The sequence below is a fragment of the Aulostomus chinensis genome, chromosome 15 (assembly GCF_037954235.1).
Source record: "Aulostomus chinensis isolate RoL2024-O1b breed Wild chromosome 15, RoL_Achi_v1.0, whole genome shotgun sequence".
Taxonomy (NCBI): Eukaryota; Metazoa; Chordata; class Actinopteri; order Syngnathiformes; family Aulostomidae; genus Aulostomus; species Aulostomus chinensis.
Genome location: NC_141334.1, coordinates 5518487 through 5540287, shown reverse-complemented (window position 1 = coordinate 5540287; position 21801 = coordinate 5518487). Strand labels below are relative to the sequence as shown.

Genomic DNA, 21801 nt, shown 5'->3' with positions numbered 1-21801 from the left:
TCCCCACCACGCGATAGAAGGGTGCGCGCACGTAAGGTGTAGAAGGGGAGTAGCCACGTATAGCCGGGAGCGCGCGTTTGCGTCGAATTACGTTGCTGCTGCATTCAAGCGCCACCTCCTCATCAACCCGTGACACTCTACCTTGTAGGAAGTCGCTTGTATGTACACAAAGTATCAGGAGTAAATATTAGGGTTGAGTCAACCGTTTAATCCAGTCTAATGAAGATTAAACTGCGTTGCTTTTTTTAAGTTAATCGTTTAACTTCTTTAAAATTCTGCAGCGACACCAGACAAACACCCTACTTAAGCTTTCAATAAAGACTTAATTATTACAAATTATGGCAGCTACCAACCGTCACCCTGGTAAACCAAAGCAAATTAACCAAAAGTAATTCATATTTTCCATGCAATGTCACCTCCAGCTTCTAAATGTTACATCAGTTTGGTTAACAGATCGTGCAAAATTGTGGTAATTGTAGTTAAAGCCTCAACAATCAATTATAAGGTCAATAAAATATAAAACATTTGCTGACAGTCTGCCTGAATGGTATTGTGTGTATTCAATTTTTAGACAAAAATTGGATAATAACTGATTTATTAACATGAAAGCAGCAGTTGGATAAAGGTGGAGCTATTTTGAAAACGTCAGCACAATTTAATGACATCACATTTTACATATGTTTTTTAACTGTAGTTTTATTTTGTTTAAGTGACCTACTAGTAAGTACAGCTAGTAAATAGAAAGGTCTTTACATACAGAATAGTATGCACGGGAAATACAAATATTTAAAGTAAGAATAAGTAGTGGTATTTATATTGAGTTTCTTTATTCAAATTGGAGAGATCATTAAGGGAATGCAAAATCAAATTTAAAAAATTAAAGTGCAAAAATCAAGTCAAATACAAATCACAAGAGCAGCAAAACATAAAACAAGTCAGTTACAAAGAGCAGTTGAGAGGTCTAAAACCATACATTTAAAGTTACTAAATATGTATTTGTTTGATATTTTGAAATGATACTTAATCACACAAAAAACGAGGATCAATACGACACAGGTTATTTGTAAAGCCAGCCGTCTACTCTTTTCAGGTGGTGTTTGATGGAATAATTAACCTTTTTTTCGTGTTGAGCCCTGCAAGTAATAATCATGAATGCTGCTTCTCTGTGTCCATCATGTAAACACTGATGACCCACAGCACTAAAACTAGACGACTCCATGACACCGGCAGCTGTTTTGAATTTGTCCTTCCTCTGATTGTAGTTCCTTGACTCTCAGGGACTACTTACATTTTCCCCAACTCCCCCTGAACGCAGCGCGGATCATCGGTGACGTCGGTCACCGCAGATCACTTTTATCTCATTAAATCTGCCATCAGAAACATAATTATTCAACACCATCAGCTCGTTAAACCTTTTAGAACTGACGTGACGTTTTGTGTGTCACGCACTCGTGATTTTTCCTTTTTCTTTTTTTCCGCCTCTATCTATCTATCGTTTGTTAAAAAAAAAAAAAAAAAGTCGATGGGGGAATGAACTTAAACGCCTCTTACTTGTTCCTGCACCCCACACACGTGTCGCTACCGGAGCAGCACGTGTGCGCTCACGCCCTCGGTCCAGCTTTCCAGAGAGTTTTTTTTTTTAATTTAGCATCCCCCCCCCCCCCCCGTTTTTTTTTCTTACACAATAACAAACTGAGAGTTGTTGCTGTTATGGAAGATGGAGTGTGTGTGTGTGTGTGTGTGTGTGTGTGTGTGTGTGTGTGTGTGTGTGTGTCAGACGAGTGTTGGGAGTGAATGTGTTGTGATGAGGCGCTTGGCTCATTTAAGGACCTCACTTATTTAGTGTGGTTGATTATATAATAAGCATATGAGTTAGACTTGTGTGTCATTTGATAGGAGGTGTGTGTGTGTGTGTGTGTGTGTGTGTGTGTGTGTGTGTGTGTGTGTGTGTAAAGGAGCATATTTATGTTTGACAAAGAATGCTGCTACTGTGGAATGCGGAGGAATGAGTGGCTTCCCTCGTCTACTCCTGGTTTACTTTACAAAAAGACTTTCAAAAACCAATTAGCTATTTTCTTCATCACCCAGCTTGATCATCCTTGCTGCTAAACTGTCAGTTTCATCATCTGACAGGAAAGTTTGTTTTGCTAAATTATTAAAACGCAGCCTCCAAAAACATAAAACCGATGAAATATGCGCAGGAGTGCAAACAAATGTGGGAACGCCACTAAAAACCATGTTAGCAAACAACTTAACGTAACATAACACTCCCTGGATGTCTGGAGTTTCCGACGCGTCTCGGTCATTCATTATGTTTCCATGCCGTTTGCAGAGCTTTGCGGGAACTCTGACTTTCGGCACGAACAGCCACAGACTGGCTCTCGTTCTTCTCTTGCTGTCAGGGGCAATTTCCCTGCAACTGGTGCTTTTAAATCGATAACACAGGTTGGGTTGTTGTGTGTTGTCCAAAACTCTTTGAAAGCAGAGGAAGTCATGTTTGTGCATGCACAGTGGAGGGTTGTTTGGCCCGTCAGAGGGGCGAAGCGACCTCAGGGCAACCGTTCACAGCTATCTGGAAGTGTTAATGGCCCAGTGTGCCTCTGACAAACCTGCTAATATAAAAAGTGTTGAATCATCTGTGGTGGCCAAAGTGTTTGTACTCGCTGTGGACGGAAACCCTGTTTTTCACACTCGGTCACAACCGAGATGCCTTACATTACAAAAAAAAATTAGCAGATGAACAAAATCACCATCGGTGACAGAAGATAATTAGCGAATAATATCAGGAATGGAAGAGACGAGGAATGCGTCGCAGTCGGAGAGCACAAACCACTGCCGAGGTGAACGGAATTCCTTCAGATTTGAAGAAACACCCTAAATGGGGGCGATATCATGTACACGTGAGGTCACCGTTACCCCGACTTTTGACCTTTGACCACCAAAATCCTTCCAGTTCATCGTTGTCTCCCTTTGGATGTTTGTGCCAAATTTGAAGAAATTCCCTGAACATGTTTTGGGGATGTTGAGTTAAAAAGAATGAGATGGGTGGACAACATGATGCCGTTCATTCAATTCTTTAAAAAAACAACAACAACAACAAAACCCAAACACAATAACAACACTTGAAATGAGGCCTTGAAGCGGAAACAACCCACACGTTGCCTCAGGTCAACCGGGTGTAACTGACCAGCCCCGGAACATAACAGGCGCTTCCTTGGCCCGCTCCTCCACCGAGACTTAGCGCTGGTGAAATTTGGCTTCGTTTTTAGTGCACAAGCCTGCCAGACGGACAAAGCCACGCGGTTTCCTCAGCGAAGGTAAAACTCGTGTCAGTTCTAACTTTTGAGAATTAGGCACGAGAAAACATGCCGACGATCAACATGCGAGCTTCGCTAATGACTCACGGGCTTCTTTGCAGGTTCATGAATAATCCCTGAAATATGCAGCCGCGCCGACGGAGACCTGCGTGTGGCTTCCCTCTGCTTGCTGTAAATGGCTGCATTATTATGAAGGGCGCAGTGTTTGTGTGACAGGTGTGTCAGGCGTCGCAGAGAAGTGGGATGCGTGGAGGGCGTGTCCATCACCTGCGCTGCTCTGATTTCACCGTGTGAATATAAATTTGAATCGCTATTGTTAACCTTTCTATTAACTTTTCACACCCTGCAAAACACCAAACCCTCCGTAAACCCCAGCGTAAGTCAGTCTGAGTTCTCCTGTATCGTGGTAGTTATCCATCACGTGAGAATACATGTTTAGAAACACATTTAAAATAAAACGAAATATGTGAAATAAGATTGCATAAACTCTCAGATGAGTGGGTGTGGTTAAAAAGCCTGACCCAGCTGTTCTCCTCTCACGGATGGAAATCCTCCAGTGAACGCAAACTCACATTTTAGTCACGTGACCATAAGACTCCAAGTCCTCAAGGTATTTCTGCTTTAATGCAATATAATCCAAGTGTGTGTGTACATATATGTGTGTGTGTTTGTGTGTGTGTGTTTTGACATCAGCCCTGCATGAAATGTTCACTACATTTTGACGGGTTTGCAACTGATCTGCTCCTCCCAAGATAAAACTAAAAAGACAACACTAAAACTGTCGGGCACATTCAGAACAATTAAAATTTTGCAAACATTTTTTTTTTTTTAAAAATGAAATAAAATTTTAAAAAAGCTAATCAAGGAGTCTGAAATGTAACAGGGAAAGCTACAGTTGTGTTGTAGCGCCTGATCGCAAGGCTGCAACAACAGATATGTTTTTATTCACACAGGTAAATGTTTTAATTAATTATTGGACGGATTTTTATATTCAAACCCATCAAAGATGACGTATTGTGCGTTTGATATGCCAGTACGATGTTCTTCTTGATGAAATGATGATAAATGACGAAGTGTTGCACAGATTGTTCAAGTTTTCAGAGCCTCTGAATTCAGGCTCCTGTGTGGGGACACCAAGGCGCCACAAGGGTTGTGCTGAGTGATGGTGAGTGACTTTCTGAGTGGGGTTCACCAGAGTGACCTTGAATTCCTCAAGTGTTTTCCTGGATATCAGAAAAATGGCCGCACTACTTTGGGTTGACTTCGCAACAGTTGCACGCTAACGCAACCAAGATGGTGAACACGGTAAACAGTCTGTGTGCTAAGCATAATGGGCCCTTTTCACAGCAGCCATTCTGACTTGTCAAAGCAGAAAAAAAAAGCACACGTGTAAACATTAACAATAGCTCCATTCAATTAATTGTCCCAGTGAGCCTGAGCGAACACACACAATACCACAGGCCCTGCGTCTGACCACCAAAACTGAATTCAAGCCTTCATTAATGTTGGTAATTACACCTGTGCTTTTGCGGCTGAGACAAGTCAAAGTGTCCACGGTGAAAAGAGCCAACTGAGCAGCTCTGACATCATAAAGTTCAAAGCACCAGTGCCTCAGCGCAGCGTCACTGAGCTGATGGCATGGCTCTCACTCGCCTTCTTCTTCTTTGTTGAGGTTTGATGGCTGCACCTCTAAGCTGAGAGAGAGAGAGAGACAGACAGACAGACAGACAGACAGACAGACAGAGAGAGCATCATAGGTGAATCTGTTCTTTCAAAAAACAGATAGCAAAAGCACACCAAAGTCTTTGTAAGGTGCTGGTACGAATAGCAAGATTCATGAATGAGTAGAATTTGTGCTAGCCATGTTGTCTTTGTCAGCTGGGAAACACCCCATTGAAGACATCCTGTATTGGGGATTAAAAGATTTTTGAAAACAAAGTAGAGAGTTTTCTGACCACAATGGCTTCACACATTGATGGTGGTAGTTGGACCTGTCGGTGGAGCAAGGTGAGATAGGCTGGTGAAGGTTTGAGGATAGAACGGGGCGTCATCTGCATAGCTGTGGATAACTGGAGCGAAGGAAAAGAGTAGATGGGCAAGAGGCCCCTCGGTAGAAGACCGTGACACTTAATCCTCTTTACCACCGGCCAGTAGTCACGCTAACATGCTAACATTTGGCTTTTGTTGACAGTGAGAAAGAGTTTAGTCGGCCTTCAACCCTCAGGTCAAATTACCCTGAAGACACACCTATTTATTGGCTCCTATTGCCATCGATGCCATCAGAAAGCCCAGGTGATGTTATCAGAAAGCCCAGGTGATGTCATCAGAAAGCCCAGGTGAATGTTCAGTGGCCCGCTTCAGCTGGTAACACCTGTCCCGTTTTGTCATCTTAAATTCAATCTGTCTGCAAACCTGCAGCACTCTAACACCTTTGAGTGTAAGACAAACAGACGGCAGCAAACTGCTTTCCGAGCTGCCTTCTGCTATTCGGTGTGTTTACCCTGCTTTGTTGGGTGTTTGGGATGTCGAACATGATGCCCTGGAGAAACAAAACAAAACAACCCCCCATCCCAGAACAACAATCCATCTACTCACAGTGGAAAACGGGTCATTCTGCCTTTTAAGGCAGGTTTACTCAGTGGGGGGAAAAAAAAGAAACACAAATGTGCATGTACTTCGGTTTGAAATGGTCGGAGTCTACTAAGCAGCTGATATGGTGAACGAGAGATTCAAGGGTTCCTCACTCTGGGTTGATTCCTAATTTTTGTTGTTGTTGTGACAATTAAACAGCAAAGAGGTGTCTTCTATGTCAAATTATAGATGTCTGTTTCTTTGCAGGCATGTTATTCTGCCCAGAAGTTAAATGTCAAATACGGACTTTGAAATGCTCAATATGTGTTTTGGCATTGGAGCAGCAGTGTGTGTGTGTGTGTGTGTGTGTGTGTGTGTGAAGTCATGATACATCAGTTTTAGATTAGTTGTGACAAAACCTTTGAATCCCTCTGCATCCTTCTCACCTCTCTCTGCCAGGCTGCCGTTTGGCTCGGCCACTAACTGTGTAACACACTGCTAAGACACACACACACACACACACACACACACACACACACACACACACACACACACACACACACACACATTTCTTCATTTACTGAGAAGTCAGACTGATTCCTACTGTGTTTTTAGTGCTGTTGATTAAATATACAAAGAATTAAAGGACGTGTTGCGTCACATGAACATTTTCATTTTAAGTACTCTGAGATCCCTTTGAACGAATGTTACCTCGACCTTTTCAGGCGTAATAAATAAAAGACATCTGTATTTACGTTACGGCATCATCTTTCACGGTATTTTTGCGGTGCTGATGTTTTGGTGTCATGCTGTCCTACTGAGATGTGAGTATCTTTGTAGGAAGCTTCATCTCGGGGACCGGTGTTGCGAACTCACTCAGGCTGCAATTTCTGTGGCGTGTGGCGTTGGTCGTGTCCAAAACTAAAACAATAAATTAATGAATGTCTTCAAAATGACTGCACGTGTCATTTCAAATCATCCTGGAAATAAAGTTCTGTACTCATGCTGGGGTTCTCTTTCTTAATTCTCCGCACAGCTGTTGGTTTCAGTCCAGTTTAGTTCTTCTTACAGTGAGAAACAAATCCAAGTCAGTGAGGGCTGCTTTTGGACAAACCTTCTGCAGCAGTCACATGGCGAGGGACCATTTTGAAAGCACTCCTTTGTTGGTGCATTCAAATGCTCGTGGGAGGTTTTGACATCTGTGTTAAATAACCAAGTTGTGAAAAGAATGATGAGAATTTGGTTGTTCGTTAAACATCCACGCTGGAAGATTTGACCATGGTACAGTTCTTATTCAACACTCTAAACTCAGTACTCATAACCTCCACCATTAACTGTATTTAAACAAACATGAACGCACTGTGTGTGTGTGTGTGTGTCTGTGTGTGTGTGTGTGTGTGTGCCACTTAAATAGCCCAGTGCTGGTTTTGGATTAGTCGTCCTCTGTTGTGTTCTGCGACTCCTCGTCTTGTGGGTTGGGACCACACCAGAGTTTGTTTTTGTGCTGAAGCGCTAAGCTCCTCTGAGGAGATGAACAGGGAGGTGTATCGCTGTCAACAAGCATGCTTGAGCACTGACTTGTGACACCAGTCACACATTCTCAGACCACATACACACCCTAATTTGCAGACGTAGTTTCCTGTAGGCCCGTGTAGATGCCCAACTCCGCACACCTTCACACACTCACACACACACACACCCCTGCCTGTCCACCAGGGCCCCTCACTGTAAACAGGCTGATATCCCGATCAATGGCGGCATCCTATTCTTTGTGGCCGATGACACTGGTGACATGTAAAGCTCTCTGGCATTGTCCGGCTCTCTGGAGCTCTTTAGCAGTGTAATCACCAGTGAAATGGCAATGGGCCACTGGGATGAAAACACAAGTCAGCAGCTGGTCAGCAAATCACAGTTGAAAGCTGTTAAATGGTGGATTTGCCCCGTAAGCAGGACGAGCTCGGGGGGCCTACGCGGACCCGGTCTGGGAGTTTGGAGGAGGAGTTGTTGTTTTTTTTTTTTTTTTTTCCACAAGCATGAATACTGACGAGATTCATGGCGTGAACGGACGCGTCTCCGTCCTTTTTTTTCACACGCATCAGCAGAAAGGAGGACCAGATTCTTACTAGAGACGATGGACTTACCCACCGCTTCACTTTCTGTTTCAACTGGTACAAGAACCGTGAACCGATGTTACACTTTACTGGGATTTTGTTCGCTAGTTTGATATTTGAGCGTTCACACGCGTTAAATCCCACACTCCACTAGACTAAAATATCTAGTGAATACTTCTTCTTCTTTTTTTCTTTTCTTTTTTTTTTTTTTAGATTTGAACAAAAACATTCAGGAATTAAGACAAAAAAAATATTCACGAGACTTGAAAACGTACATTTTTCCTCCACTCCTTATTTTTACTTGAGAAAAAAACTTGACATAAAGAAAGATTTAAAATTCCTCTAAGACCTCCAAATGGTTAAAATTCTAGAAGAGCAGGATATTCCAGAGGTACAGATATATTTCAACTGCGACGACCACAAACGTCTCTACTGTGAAACCACTTGCTTTCATACTGCCAATGATTTATATGACAATTGACAATATGACAGTTATTTGCAAACAAAGGAAACAAAGGATGGATAATTATTTTTATGGTTCTTTTGGCCACTATATTGTATTATGTCCAAACCCGCATAATTACACGTCTTGATCATTTAAAGAACGATGCTTCTTATTCAAATCATTTGCTCCTGCATTGAGGCTGCGTCACAAGGACGTCATCCTCATCTTCATCTCCCTCTTCTTGAAAATTAAAACTGGGGGCCTTTCAGAAGGAGAAACCATGGCGAATCTCTGAGAAAGTTACCGTGAAAATTGGGTTTTTGTTTAAAAGGTTAGAAGATAAGGAGCTCACATGTCGAACAGGAGCTCTCCTCCTTCAGTGCCCATGTGTTTAAACTTGTATCTGAGGGACTATGATGTAATGGACTCTGGGAAAGAGGCAATATGTGGCAAGTCCACACTCCACCTGGTGGCAGCTCAGGACATGGAGCTCAGCCGGCCCCCTTCCCCTTGCGTTCACGAGAATAAAACACACGTTGCACTCGCTTATTCTGACAGATTGATATATTGTAACCACATCCTGCTACTAAGTTTGTGTGTTTCTAAGTGTTGGTGACCTCTGACCTTTTTTCTGAAAGGGCCGAACAAAAAGAAATGCGTGACATGTTCAGCAGCCATCTCCATCATGACTTGGCAATGTGGTCATTTCTGATTCCGGCAATTGTGACCAAACTCTGCCACGCCGTGTTTCCCTTGGCGAGTACAGGTACAGTTACAGCAGCATGTGCAGTCTTGCCAAATATGCTTGTCAAGAACCCTTTGAGCAACACGCGTCCTCAGCACACGGATCACGGGCAGAAAACACGCTGATCACATGATCATGTCATCTATATAACCTATCGGCACAAAGTATTTGAAGGGACGAAAGCTGATTAATGCTTAATCAAACAGATAGGAAGGAGTCGCAGCTGCTACGTTGTCCCATCTCAAGATCAGATCATTACTCAAAAAGAAAAAAAAAATTACTGATGAGTCACTGGCACAATTTACACTCGCAGTTTTCCCTCCCGCCAAGGAGGTAATGTGATCGCTGACGCTGGAGTGTCTGTTAGCAGCAGATTTAAAGGGATAGTTCACCCACACCCCCCTACCAAAAAAAAAAAAAAAGAAAGAAAATTCAGTTTTTATCTACTCGTGGAGGGTTTGGTGAAGTTTTTTTTTTTTTTTTTTACACATAAACACTGCAGCAGTTTAAAAACATGACATCATGGCTAGCAGCTACTAGCTACAGTGAACAGTGAGGCTAAAAACTTGGCATCCGTAACGATTTTCATAACAACCTCAGGACACTTGGAGAGCTTCAGTCTGGAGGCATTTTAGGGTTCTTTTTTTTTTTGTACTGTAACCTTTTAAACTTGGTTACCACTGAAGTCAGTCGTTTCTGCAATGCCATGGACTCTAAAACACCACCTGACCTGCCATCAGCGAGAGGGCGAGGAGACAATTTTCATTTCGAGGTGAACGATCCATTTAACTCAAAATGTTTTGGGGGTGGATTTTAATACAATTTGGAAGGACGACAGAACTCAGGTTGAGGAACTGCTGACTAAATCTTGGAACCGATCTGCAATTTGATCTGATGATGTCATAAAACCTTGGCACAGATGTGTACTTCCTCAGTACACATTTGATAGGCCGGGTAGCTTTTCCTAAGAAAGTTGAGTAACCATAACTCAGTACTCAGTCATTCAAGTTCCTAAACTTGTTCATACTCCAGACAATATCTGAGTAAAACTGGCATGAAGCACACCGCCATCATGCTGTCAGCCTCTTCCGGGCTTGACTGATAGAACACGTCCTTGGTGCCAAAACAGCTGACAGGAAATAGAAAATCGTTATGCGCAGGTTTATCCACAGAGTGATTGGCGCAAGTTGAAAATTGAACCAAATAAATGGACTCATGAATACTGCAGATTGCAATTAGCAAAGTACAGGACAGATACAGATGTGATGCTCTGTTTTTCCCCCCCCTGTTGTCTCTTTAAACTGCTTGGGTAATGTAAACATCAGTTTCCCATGAGGTCCTTTAAAACTGAAATTAAACTGAGAGAGATTTGTGACGTACTACCTGTATTCTACATGTATGGTTTGGTAACATGTTTGAACCTCATGCCACAAAAGGCCAAATGAATTCAAAGTGTGTGTGTGTCCTCTCTGTTGGTGACATGATAACCTGTTGGCTTCACAATATCAATTCTCATAGCCCTCTACCTCCATCTAGTGGCCAAAGATAAAACTGGTTGAGGGGCCGATTTTAACCAAACTCCATTCAAATTCTGCATCTCTTTTGTGCCACTCAACATCAGTACACTATTGAAATACAATTCATACATCAACAGACTGGTATGGAGCTAATCTTAAATTCGGCGCAAGTACAAAGCACCAAAGTGCCTCCTATCAATGAAAGTTTCGTAAATTGTGTTCGTGGTTCCATTTAGTTCACGGGTCTTCAGGGTTAAATCGGACAAACGCACAAACACTCAATACTTACAACTCCCCATTGATTTAGGATTATTTCTTCAGTCTTGTTTTTTTATTCTCAGCCTTATTTGTTCCGTTAAGGTTCCTTTACTTTGTTCTAAACCTCCTCTGTGAGACATAAATGCTCTTTGGGGTCAACCAACAGATGAACCCTTCCTCCTCTTGCCAACATGTTTGGATCCGCAGATTCAGCTCCTGGTGGGCGGTGTCAGTTTACACCACATACTTACCTCGATTCAACATGTTTCTCCGTCAGTTATTCCACATCTGACCAGCTACTGTTGTTCCACACGAGCATCAACAATGGAATTAAATGGAAAAGTAGCGGTAGTGACCGGAGCTGCGATGGGAATAGGACGAGCGATCACCGAGGTTCTTTTGGAAAACGGTGCCAAGGTAAAGAAAAAGAGTGATATTGGCAGTGGATGTTCATTGTCAGCGTTCAGTGGAGAAAAGTTATTATTTCCTCCTAGCTAAAGATGAATGTGCTTTTCATGTATAACTCTTAAAGCTACAGTTTCTTATTTCCCTCGTGGATTATTTTTTAATCTCTTATAAAAAGGTGGTGCATTGTTATGTGACAATCAGCCCAGCCCAGATTAAATGAGTGCAGTGGAAGTGTCCTGTCACTTTTGTGGTATTTACCTTTTTAAAAAAATGTTTTTTTTTTTAAAGATTTACCTGAATCACCAAACTCCAACCCTATTCTGCTTCAATCTAATCCTAATCTAATCTAACCTGAGCGCTGTCTCACAAACCCGTGGATTTGTCCAGTTGCTACATTTGGTTTCTGCAGTCCTGGTTGTGTCACTGCCATTGCCAAACACTTTAGTGTTTGTGTCATGTTGTGTTTTTCCTATTTGTTGTTAACCCTGGCAGGCCTTTCCGTTTATACAGTAGCAGTATAGTGGCTGACTGGTGGATTGGAATGTGTGTGTGCAAGTGTGTGTTCTTACTTGATTTCTGCGCACTACCCCCCCCCCCATTACTACAGAAAACAAATTGCAAGTTGTAGATTTACTCCGTATTACAAGGCAACTGTCAGTGCTCGGTTCGGTGCCTTAAAAGTATCCAGGTTCAATAGCCAGCGCTAAGGAGAGTACAGCAGTGAATAGAAGTTCTGATGTCACAGGTCACATGATGGCAATTGAAGGATTCAGTCATTTTTAGAGTTTGAAATATAAAGTATGACATCCATTCGACCCAGTTAACAGCTTCACAGGCTTTTTTCTTGCTATTTTCCGGTTGGAGTTGCGCACTGTTTTCTTTGCTGTGTGAGGTCTTCCGTGGTCATTCAACTCTTGGTGATAAGAAGGTTTACGATGGCAACTAATGATTGTCCCGAGCCTGGATCTGGTTCACGCCAGTTGTTAGGTAACCATTCTTAGATTTGCTTTTTAAGGCATGCTGAGGGCACAAAGCACTGATGTCAGCCTCTAACATGTTTCCGTCTCAGTTATTTGAGCATCAGCAGGTTTAGAAACACATTTGCATGGACAGACACAAGCTCCAGTGTCCATTCACAGAACTAGAGGACACTAAACCAAACCTAATGGGAAAAAAGCCATTTTTAGCCATGTTGAACAGATCTGTCCCCACATTTAAAGACTGCTCCCTCGGCCCATGTTGCATCCCTCTGCTAGCTTGGGGAGAATCAGCCTCATAGTTGTTGTGTAATCCTGCTGACAGCCAAACAAAGAAGCAAACAAACAACAACAAACACATTACTTCCTCGCAGAGGTTATACGTTTGAGACAGAAACAGACGTGTGAACAAAAAGTGAACGCAGTAAACCTGATGATGGAAGACTTCCTTGCATGGTTGTTGTATTAGCTTGTACTTGTACCAGGCTGGAGGAGAGTAATCATATCTGACGGTTGCTGGTCTGCAGGTGGCGCTCCTGGATGTGAATCAAGCTGCAGGAAAGAGTTTACTGGAAACTCTCAGCAAACAATACGGACAAGAGAGAGTTCTGTTCCTCAGCTGTGACGTGCAGTCAGAGGAGCAGATTAGAGGTGGCTCACGCACACACACACACACACACACACACACACGCGCGCGCGCACATATACACACATGCACATACACGCATGCACACAGGCATGCACATGCACAAACGTGGTAGTGGGAAGTACTGAGGGAAGGAAAACAGCTGGAATTATCATTATTAACAGGCCTAAAAACAAACTGTCCCTCGAGGGCCTCAATTAGGCTCCATGATTTCTTTTCAAAACAAAAGTAGGCAGTTCCCTAGGAGGCTCTCAAACCCGGAGTTGTTTTTACTGTTGTTATCCGATCAGATATCATTTGATGCCAGCCGGGGAACCACACCCCATGCGGTTTTTAGATGCAGGGATACAGATACATGAAGTATAGTTAGTTGTAGTAGCCTGTCGTATGAGAAAATCCTTGAAATATTACCAATAGGAGGAACGACAGAAGCCCAGAAGTTTGTTTAACTGATTCTTGGACAGAAGTGAAATCGATACGTCATTTATTTTATTGCATGCATTCTTTCTTGTCGATATCACCCCCCCCCCCCCCCCACACACACACACACACGCACACACAATACAACTCAACCACTGACCCTGGTTGAAGATGCTAGCCGGGGCTAACGTAGCCTCAGACCTCTGGCTTGCTGGGAAACTCCCATCTTGGCTCTCTTAAGTGTTGCACCGCCAGCAGACTTGTTTTATTTTCAAACTTCCTCAGCTCCAACTAATGATACTTCAAGCGAGGAGCACCAGAGAGATACTGATATTCACATTCTGAATAAAAACAACAGCAGTACTTTCAGTGGATGCTAGGATTATACTGTCTTTAGTGCAAGTGCTTTTGACCATAAATTTGATTTGCATTAAGATAATAATGTTTATTCTGCCTTTGTTGCAATAAATCATGAATAATCACAATGATGCCACGTTTAAAACAGTTCTGGAATAAAAAAAAGTTATCTGATGTTATTTTCTACACTCAAGCTGCCTTTCAGAAAGCCGCGGACGTCCTCGGAGGAATAGACATCCTGTGCAACAATGCCGGCATCTTGCATGAGACCGATTGGGAGAAAACAATCTCCATAAATCTTGTAAGAAGGCGAAACGGCCACAACATCTTTCCTGCCATAACGAGTTCTCATTAAGTTTACTTGTGCTGGGTTCAAACTGTAGTGCAAACTAACAGTTAACAGGTTTCGCATGGCACTTCTTCTGCTTCATTGCCCAACAAATGGTGGGTAGAGTGCTGAGGATCTGTAACCACGGAGGAGTACAATTCCTCCCATAAACATCACTCAAGTAAAATTAAAAGGATTATTTCAGAGACCAACTCAGGTATAAATAAGTAGCGCCTCCTCATAAAAGACTCAAAGACCAAATGATTTTCCATCCACTTAAGTCCAGATTGCTGACAGGTAAAATACTGCAACTATGAAAGCCCCTCCCACCAAGCCACCATCTCTGGGCCAAACTAGTTGAAACAATGCAAATGGCTCAAAAAAGAACACTCGAGTAAACAGTTGAAGTACAGGGCAAGTACTTGTTTCTTAAACGTGGCTGCAGGTGTCACCGAAGTCCTAACAGACGCAGAAGTGACGTTAGCTGTCAACTGTAACCCGTCTGTGTGGCAGGTGGGAGTTATCAAGGGGACGTATCTGGCTCTGGAGCACATGAACAAGCTGACCGGAGGCCGGGGAGGCGTCATCATCAACACAGCGTCAATGGCAGGTAAAGACAACAGCAGGGAGGGTTAAGTACAGAGATACCACCTTTTATTCAGAGAAGAATATACTCATCATTCTTTAAACGCAGGCTCTGAGCTCATATACGTGGAAGCCAAAAAGAGCTTGCTCGCCCTCTGGTGGCTGCCTGCAGTATCAGTCATAAATCCTGCCCACCTCATGTAAGCAGATAGGAAATTATAGGACAATTGAAAAAGACACGAAATAAATGTTTCCCGAAGGTGGTGTCAGGCACTTTGGGTAGATCTTCTCACACTGGTCTGATAGGTTAGGTTTTAGTTATGTGGTGCAATACAAGGGGATGTTGTACAGGAAACTGACCACATGCATGAGAATCAGGTAGGACCTCCGTACCACAGTTCTACTCAGTCCATCATCAGGTTTGATCACACGGGGAGAATTCGTGCCTGAAGTAGCAGATGAAGCATGCAGCTGACAGCACGAATACACGTAAGCTGTCAAGGTTAGAAAAATATACTTTCTCACTATTACATAAATGAAAAGAATGCTGTGAAAAGCATTATTTGGTTTAAAAATAATTTAGATGCTTGTAGACCGAAAGACTCGGCAGGTACTCTGAGAAATCTTCAATATAGCAACGGAGACGACGAATCTCAGCACACAGAGCAGATATTTCTGCATCCCTGCATCCATCGGGATTTTGACTTCACACTTTAATCCTATTTTTGCCTGCTGTTACACCTGTCTTACAGGTATTGGTCCTCTACCAAGCTGCCCGGTCTACACAGCCACCAAGAGCGGCGTGGTTGGCTTCACTCGAGCCATGGCAGTGAGAACGGTTTCCATCAGATAGAATCGATCATATCATTTGAGTAAAAATATTTGCAGCAGATCTGAATGTAGCGATTACATGATGTCATTCATGATAAAGGTAGCCATTGTCAGGTTGATGTTATGCTTTCTGCCCTCTTGTGGCCACGTAAGAATCAGTCGATGGATGGATGAAACGCCATAAAGGTTACAGTGGGTTTTTTTTCCTTGTAGTTTCTGTACCTCTGGAACATTGATTTCTAATTGTGTGTGTGTGTGTGTGCGTGTGTGTGTGTGTGTTTGTCTGTGTGTGTGTGTGTGTGTGTGTGTGTGTGTGTGTGTGTGTGTGTGTGTGTGTGTGTGTGTGTGTGTGTGTTGTGTGCGCGCATCTACCAGGCTGCCTCCGCCATGTCCGGCTATGGTGTCCGGTTCAATGCCATTTGCCCTGGATTTGTCCAAACAGACCTCTTCTCCAACATTCCAACCAAACTGGGACAGTTCTCCCACCTGGCAGAAGCGACCCAGCAATTAGTAGACAAGATTGGCATCTTACCGTGAGTCTGGCATGCGGCGGCCTTTTGCTCATAGAAAACCTTCCATTAAGGCCGCCACTGATGAGTATCTGCATCTTCCATTAAGCTGCTGATTATTTTCACAGTGAGTCCATGAAAGTCCAAAACAGCTTAAAAATGGGATTTCCAGATGAGCTCAAATTGCTTGTTTCATCACCCTAAGAATCCAAACCCCATTTTCTCTTGTAAATGACAAAAAAAAAAAAGAAGAAAAGAAGCAAATCCTTATGTCCAAGAGTCTGGAACCAGCAAATCTTTGACATTTTAGAACAAAAAAAAGACAAGCAATCAGTTTTTTTTTTTAAATAGTTGCAAATTAGTTTTCTTCTCATCATCTAGTTTGGTGTAACCGTTTTCTCAAAGCTGAGGCGAGCATCTATGCCTCCCAACTCCTGTTTCCACTTTCATCTCCGTCTTTGCTACTTTAACACCACACACACATCTCACTGAATCGTTTACATACACAACAGTACTGTGTGTTGACACACCAATGGAGAAGATGTAAGATGTATGCCTGGAAACCATCGGTGCTAAAACCTTTTGTACACTTCTGGAGGCAAACATTGTTGTGATGAGCTGAGAATGAACCAATCAAGGCTAAATGGCGTATTTTCATATGAAAAGGTGTTATTTATTTATTTATTTATTTATTTACCTACCTCCTGACAACGCCCTGCTCCGTTTGTATGATTGGGATCATTCACTGAAGTCACTCTACCTTCTCATTCCAGTGTCTGTCAGGTAGGTGAGTCCGTCCTGGAGTTGGTGACGGACGAGGCGAAGAATGGCGAGGCCCTGGTGGTGTTCCCCAAACAGAAGGATTACGTGACATTTCCATCTTTCAACCCGTAGTCCTGCGAGATGACGGAACACAACACGGATTTACAGGATAAACCATCCAACCCAAACCTGCCGTCACAACCGAGCTACTTCTCAGTGCTTTCATGTGCTAACTCGTGTAACCACAGCGACCAAGCGCTTAATTCTTTGTGGGAATATATTATTTTCCCGTGTTTTCTGAGCACAATATATTTGCTTCCTCGACTGATGTTTTTTCGTGGTACTTGTATTTGCAGACTTTTACAGATGTGCACAAAGGTCAAACATCCCAATACGTAACAACGTAACTGGCAGAGCAGCTTTCGTGGCAATTCTGTGAAAAATAAAGAACCCCCCCCCCCCCCCCCCAAAATAATGATTCCAAGAGCTGATGCTCGTCTTCGTTCAGGTTATTTTCTGCGGATGCACGTGCCCACGCACACGCACACACGGCAAAAAGAAACACAAACACACAATAAAACACATCAATGCAGACAAATGAAAGATAAATCTCATAATGTGAGGAAGGGAAAGCTGTGAGCTGGAGGCAATATTCAATGATCCCGTTCTGCTAACCAAGGAATGCTTGGAAGGGATTTCTTCAAATTTGTTATAAACATCCACTGGGACCCAAGGAAGAAATGATAAAGCTGGGGGTCAAAGGTCAAGGTCACTGTGACAGACACACAACTGCTGCATGCTATTAACAAGGTTCTAGAAATCGCCGCTTGTAATAAAGGCGACTAAGCTTTCCCACGTTTCTCATGGTCTTCGTTATCATGTCAGGTAAAAATCACATTGTAGGAGACGGTTGAGTTGTTTACTCTGACTTTATTAGCACTCAAGCACACTGTCTTTTTGTAGACTTCCCAGGGCTGCGTTCCGTGTGACGGGGACGTTACTGCTGTTGGGTCAGATTGGGAAACGCCATGTATCTCTTGTACTTAGAGGTGACCAGGAGGGCCTCGCCGTTCTTTGTCTCGTCTGTCACCAGCTCCAGGAAGCTCTTGGCAACCACAGACGCACTGAAATGAGACAGCAGAGAAATTGTAACACGCTAAACTTAGCATATCATGATAGCGCACTTTTAACGTGTGTAACAGAGGGGGTTTCCGTATTTATCTGACTGTGAACGGCTTCTTTTTCTTTGTGTTTAAATTACTGGTGATCTGATTAGAATAGAAATAGTTTAAAAAAAATGTTACAATGCAAATAAAAACCTATAGTGAGACTATAAAAACACAACTAATACGGTGGAATCAAATTAAAGTAACAAAGACAACAACAACAACATACAACGAGACAGTACTCACTCTAACTGCCCCCCTGTCCCTTGATATTTTTGGATTTCATTGGCCAGGTGAGAGAATTGTCCAAACTTGTCGAAGTCTGTGGGGATGAGGTCAGTTTTGACAAAACCTGGACACAGCGCGTTGAAGCGGACGTGGTAGCCTGAGGCCGAAGACGCAGCCTACAAATACACAACACCTGAAGTGCGTACACATGCTCAGCGAGATCCTGGTTTGTTTGTTTTTCGTCTAATCTTGGAGCAAACCAGCCTCAGGGACTCTAAAGTGCATGCAGCACACTCAGTAAAAGGAAAGTAAGCTGTTATTTCATTTTCATGAGACTTCATCGTCATAAGAAGGCCTTCCTCACCGCCATGGCTCGAGTGAAGCCCACCACCGCGTGTTTGGAGGCTGTATAGACAGGACAGCTCTTCATAGGGATAAAACCTGCAGAACAACAGAGGAAGCAGACTTCGGCATGTTGGGGTTCACCGTTTAGTTCTCCTGATATTCCAGTAATAATAATGATGATGATAACGATGGCACCTGTGTGCCGTGACTGTGAGAGTCTGCCTCCTCTCAGAGTCGGTAGAACCAACGCAGGGAATAATTAACTGAACCGGAATGAAAAGCTGTCGATGTCGAAACAAAGAACCATGTTTTCAGAACTAGAGGAACCAGTTGTGCAGCAGGTAACCAGAGTAATCATCCACATCCCATCAGTGGTGGAAGAGAGAGCAAATGTCTCACCATCCTTGACTTTATGGAAAATATTATTTCATTTTTTTTAGCGCAGCATAGCACAATGCATTATGGGCCGTACCTGCCAAAGATGCTGTGTGGACAATGACTCCTCCCCGGCCTCCAGACAGTTTATTCATGTGCTCCAGAGCCAGGTAGCTCACCTTGATCACAGCCACCTACGGCACAGAGGTTAAACTACAGCCTCTGTCTGGCCTCTGCTGGGGAACAGCTAATAGTTTATCACTGCAAGATGTTGTTTTTTTTTTTTTTATAAACATTGTAAGGTTTCAATATATACAGTATTTCCATCATATTTAAGATTAATATTCTACTAAAATATAAAAAATTAAGATCAGTGGTTGAGAGATTGACATCTGTGCACATGGTTGGTTCTGAGTGTGCAGGAGGGGATAAAAGGACTGAGAGTTCTGCCCAGGTCGGTGTGCTTCTATGTGCGTATCACCTTCTAGTTACGAAGTGAACAGTCTGAACAGAATGAGATCTCACAAGATTTACGGAGACCATTTCCTCCCACGCCTTCTCATTCATGATGCCGGCGTTGTTGCACAGGATGTCGATTCCTCCGAAGGTTTCCACAGTTTTCTGAAAGGCAGCTTGAGACAGCAAAAATGAACACAAGGAGTTGTGAAGATTTTGTGTCACATTCCAGGCAAGTACTTTGTCTTAAAGAGTGCAGGTAGTGCTTTGCTCACGTGTGCCACCTGTAACTCCAGAATTATTCCCTACCCCCGAGAAACTGGGAATTCTCATAATACAAATGAGGTTTTTGCACTGTTGACAAAGTGTTGTTTTCTGTCTGATGATTACCTGACAAGGAGACTCCCACGTTTGTCTTTCAAGTGTGTGTACGTGTGTGTGTTCTTGCACTTGCTACATATTAAGGACGAGAATATGCTTTCAACCGACAGAGGGAGGACATTTTTGGAAAGTGAGGGCTTTTTAGCTGGTCCTCACTTCTTCAAAGGGCCGTTTGAGGGTCAAGACTTGGTTTTAGGGTCGAGGTTAGAATGAGGTTCTGGTTAGGTGAGGGTTCATGCAGTCAGTTGAGATGGTTAGGTTTAGGGTGAAGGGCTAGGGAATGGGTTACGGTAATGAAAGTCCTCACAAAGATATAAGTACAAGGATGTAAGTGTATGTGTGTGTGTGTGTGTGTGTGTATGTGTTGTCACCTTTGTTCTGCTGCTCTGACGCCACATCACAGCTCATGAACACAGTTCTCTCCCCTCCATACTGTTGGTCCAGAGCTTCCTTCAAACTTCTCCCTGCACTCTCGTTCACGTCCAGCAGGACGACCTGTGCAAGTGAAGGTTCGTCAGAGAGCCAAATAGGTGAACGCCGCACTGAATTGTAATCATGACTGAGATTTATACCCGTGTGGACTTGAGCTCAGTGTAACTAGTTAGAGGTTCAAACAGGGACACGAAAACTCGACAGTTGCTGTATCACTTGATACGCATCATATGGAAATACAATAACCAGCGAAACACTGACATATTAACAACTCATCCGTTATCTGAATGTCACACCGGCGCGCAACTATAAAACAGATAATCTCACACTGATGAATGTTAGTGTGCGAAAAAAAAACACATTCATGATGAAACTGCTGCCTTTCTGCTTCCTGCAAACCCACAAAACCTACAATAATAATACACTGACAACTATATACATATATATATATTTACCTTGGCTCCATTTTGAAGCAGTATCTCTGTGATTGCTTTTCCTATTCCCATCGCTGCTCCTGTCACCACAGCTGTTTTACCACTTAAAGCCATTTCCAATGTCCAGTTGGAGGAGAGATACTCAGCTCCCTGCAGGTGATCTCCAGGTATCGGTGTGTGCTGTTGCACTGCTGCAGGAGTCCAGCACTAACATGGACTCAACTGTAGTTTATACCAAACTGCAATGGGTTAAGCTGTAACCAGGTAAATAATTTGTAAAATTATAAATGATATAAAATGCACCGGTGTGTACAAGGGGCGTAGGTCAGTGTGTTGAATGGTTTGTGGTGCAATAAATGTTGATTGTGTTTTTAAAAATGTTCTTGTGTTTCAGATGGATGTTTGATTTACAGTTGTACAGCATAGTGTAAAAAACGTTTTATTTCCTGTTGTCAACAGGCAGCACGATGACCAATCTGCTGCATGATGAGAATTTGGCCTTTAAGTTATTGTGTGATACAGTTGGAAATCAAATGCCACCAAAAGAAAATAACTAGAGAGATTTAACAATCCGTTTCTGTACTTTTACTTTCAATAAATATATCATGCTTATTTCAAACAGGCGACGTCACACAGTTTTTTCCCCAGTCGTTTCTTCTCCAAACGTCCCATAATGCAACTGCTTACCTCATGAGGAAGCGACCAGCAACACTGCAGTCATAACCAATGGAGCCCCGATGGCACGAATCCTCATGGCCAAAGATGAACAAGAGGCAGAATATATGGTTTAATCGTGAAGGTGTACAGATGACAATGCATGTTTTCAGATGGTGCAATTTTATCTGAACAACAGTAATTATGACATAATAACTTATCCTTATAGATAAGTCCGTTGTACAATTTGTTTGTCACGCAAAGTATAAATTACTTTCAAAACCAAATGTGCCACCGACTGTCTGCCAAGCCGTAACCCTGCGCACCGTAAACTAAATTATAGCATATTCGATAACAATGTTTTTTTTTGTTTTGTTTTTTAAGTGTGACGTTCAAACCATCAAGGTTCTGACCTCACATTTAGCGGTTATACCTGGTATAAAGTTCGAATGTTACTCTTCTGAATGATAAACTCTGTTATTCTGACTGAACCGTCATTCACGAACCGGAACCGGAATTAAGATAAATATTTATGTAAATGGG

The 21801-nt window shown here is 42.8% G+C and overlaps 2 protein-coding genes across 5 annotated transcripts; one reads left to right on the top strand and one right to left on the bottom strand.

Annotated features, from left to right (window-relative positions):
• Window positions 1-11173: 11173 nt before the first annotated feature.
• Window positions 11174-17116, top strand: LOC147248423 (15-hydroxyprostaglandin dehydrogenase [NAD(+)]-like). The gene is made up of 7 exons (XM_086226959.1): window positions 11174-11381; window positions 12877-13000; window positions 13967-14073; window positions 14614-14710; window positions 15438-15514; window positions 15892-16049; window positions 16799-17116. Exons 1-7 carry the CDS (start codon window positions 11289-11291, stop codon window positions 16917-16919), a joined length of 777 nt encoding a protein of 258 aa, XP_086083085.1. The 5' UTR covers window positions 11174-11288; the 3' UTR covers window positions 16920-17116.
• A 594-nt stretch (window positions 17117-17710) lies between these two features.
• On the bottom strand, window positions 17711-21764 carry LOC147248422 (15-hydroxyprostaglandin dehydrogenase [NAD(+)]-like). Of its 4 annotated transcripts, none has more exons than XM_086226962.1 (9): window positions 21692-21764; window positions 21292-21353; window positions 20626-20858; window positions 20110-20233; window positions 19427-19533; window positions 18999-19095; window positions 18546-18622; window positions 18200-18357; window positions 17711-17911 (listed from the first exon to the last, which is right to left on the bottom strand). In XM_086226962.1, the coding sequence occupies exons 3-9, from the start codon at window positions 20716-20718 to the stop codon at window positions 17785-17787; spliced, it is 783 nt and encodes a 260-aa protein (XP_086083088.1). In that variant the 5' UTR covers window positions 20719-20858; window positions 21292-21353; window positions 21692-21764; the 3' UTR covers window positions 17711-17784. The 4 variants fall into 4 exon arrangements, with proteins under 4 accessions (XP_086083088.1, XP_086083089.1, XP_086083090.1 ...); XM_086226963.1 differs by having other exon boundaries at window positions 20626-20826; window positions 21692-21736; XM_086226964.1 differs by lacking the exon at window positions 20626-20858 and having other exon boundaries at window positions 21692-21761.
• Between the last annotated feature and the right edge of the window lie 37 nt (window positions 21765-21801).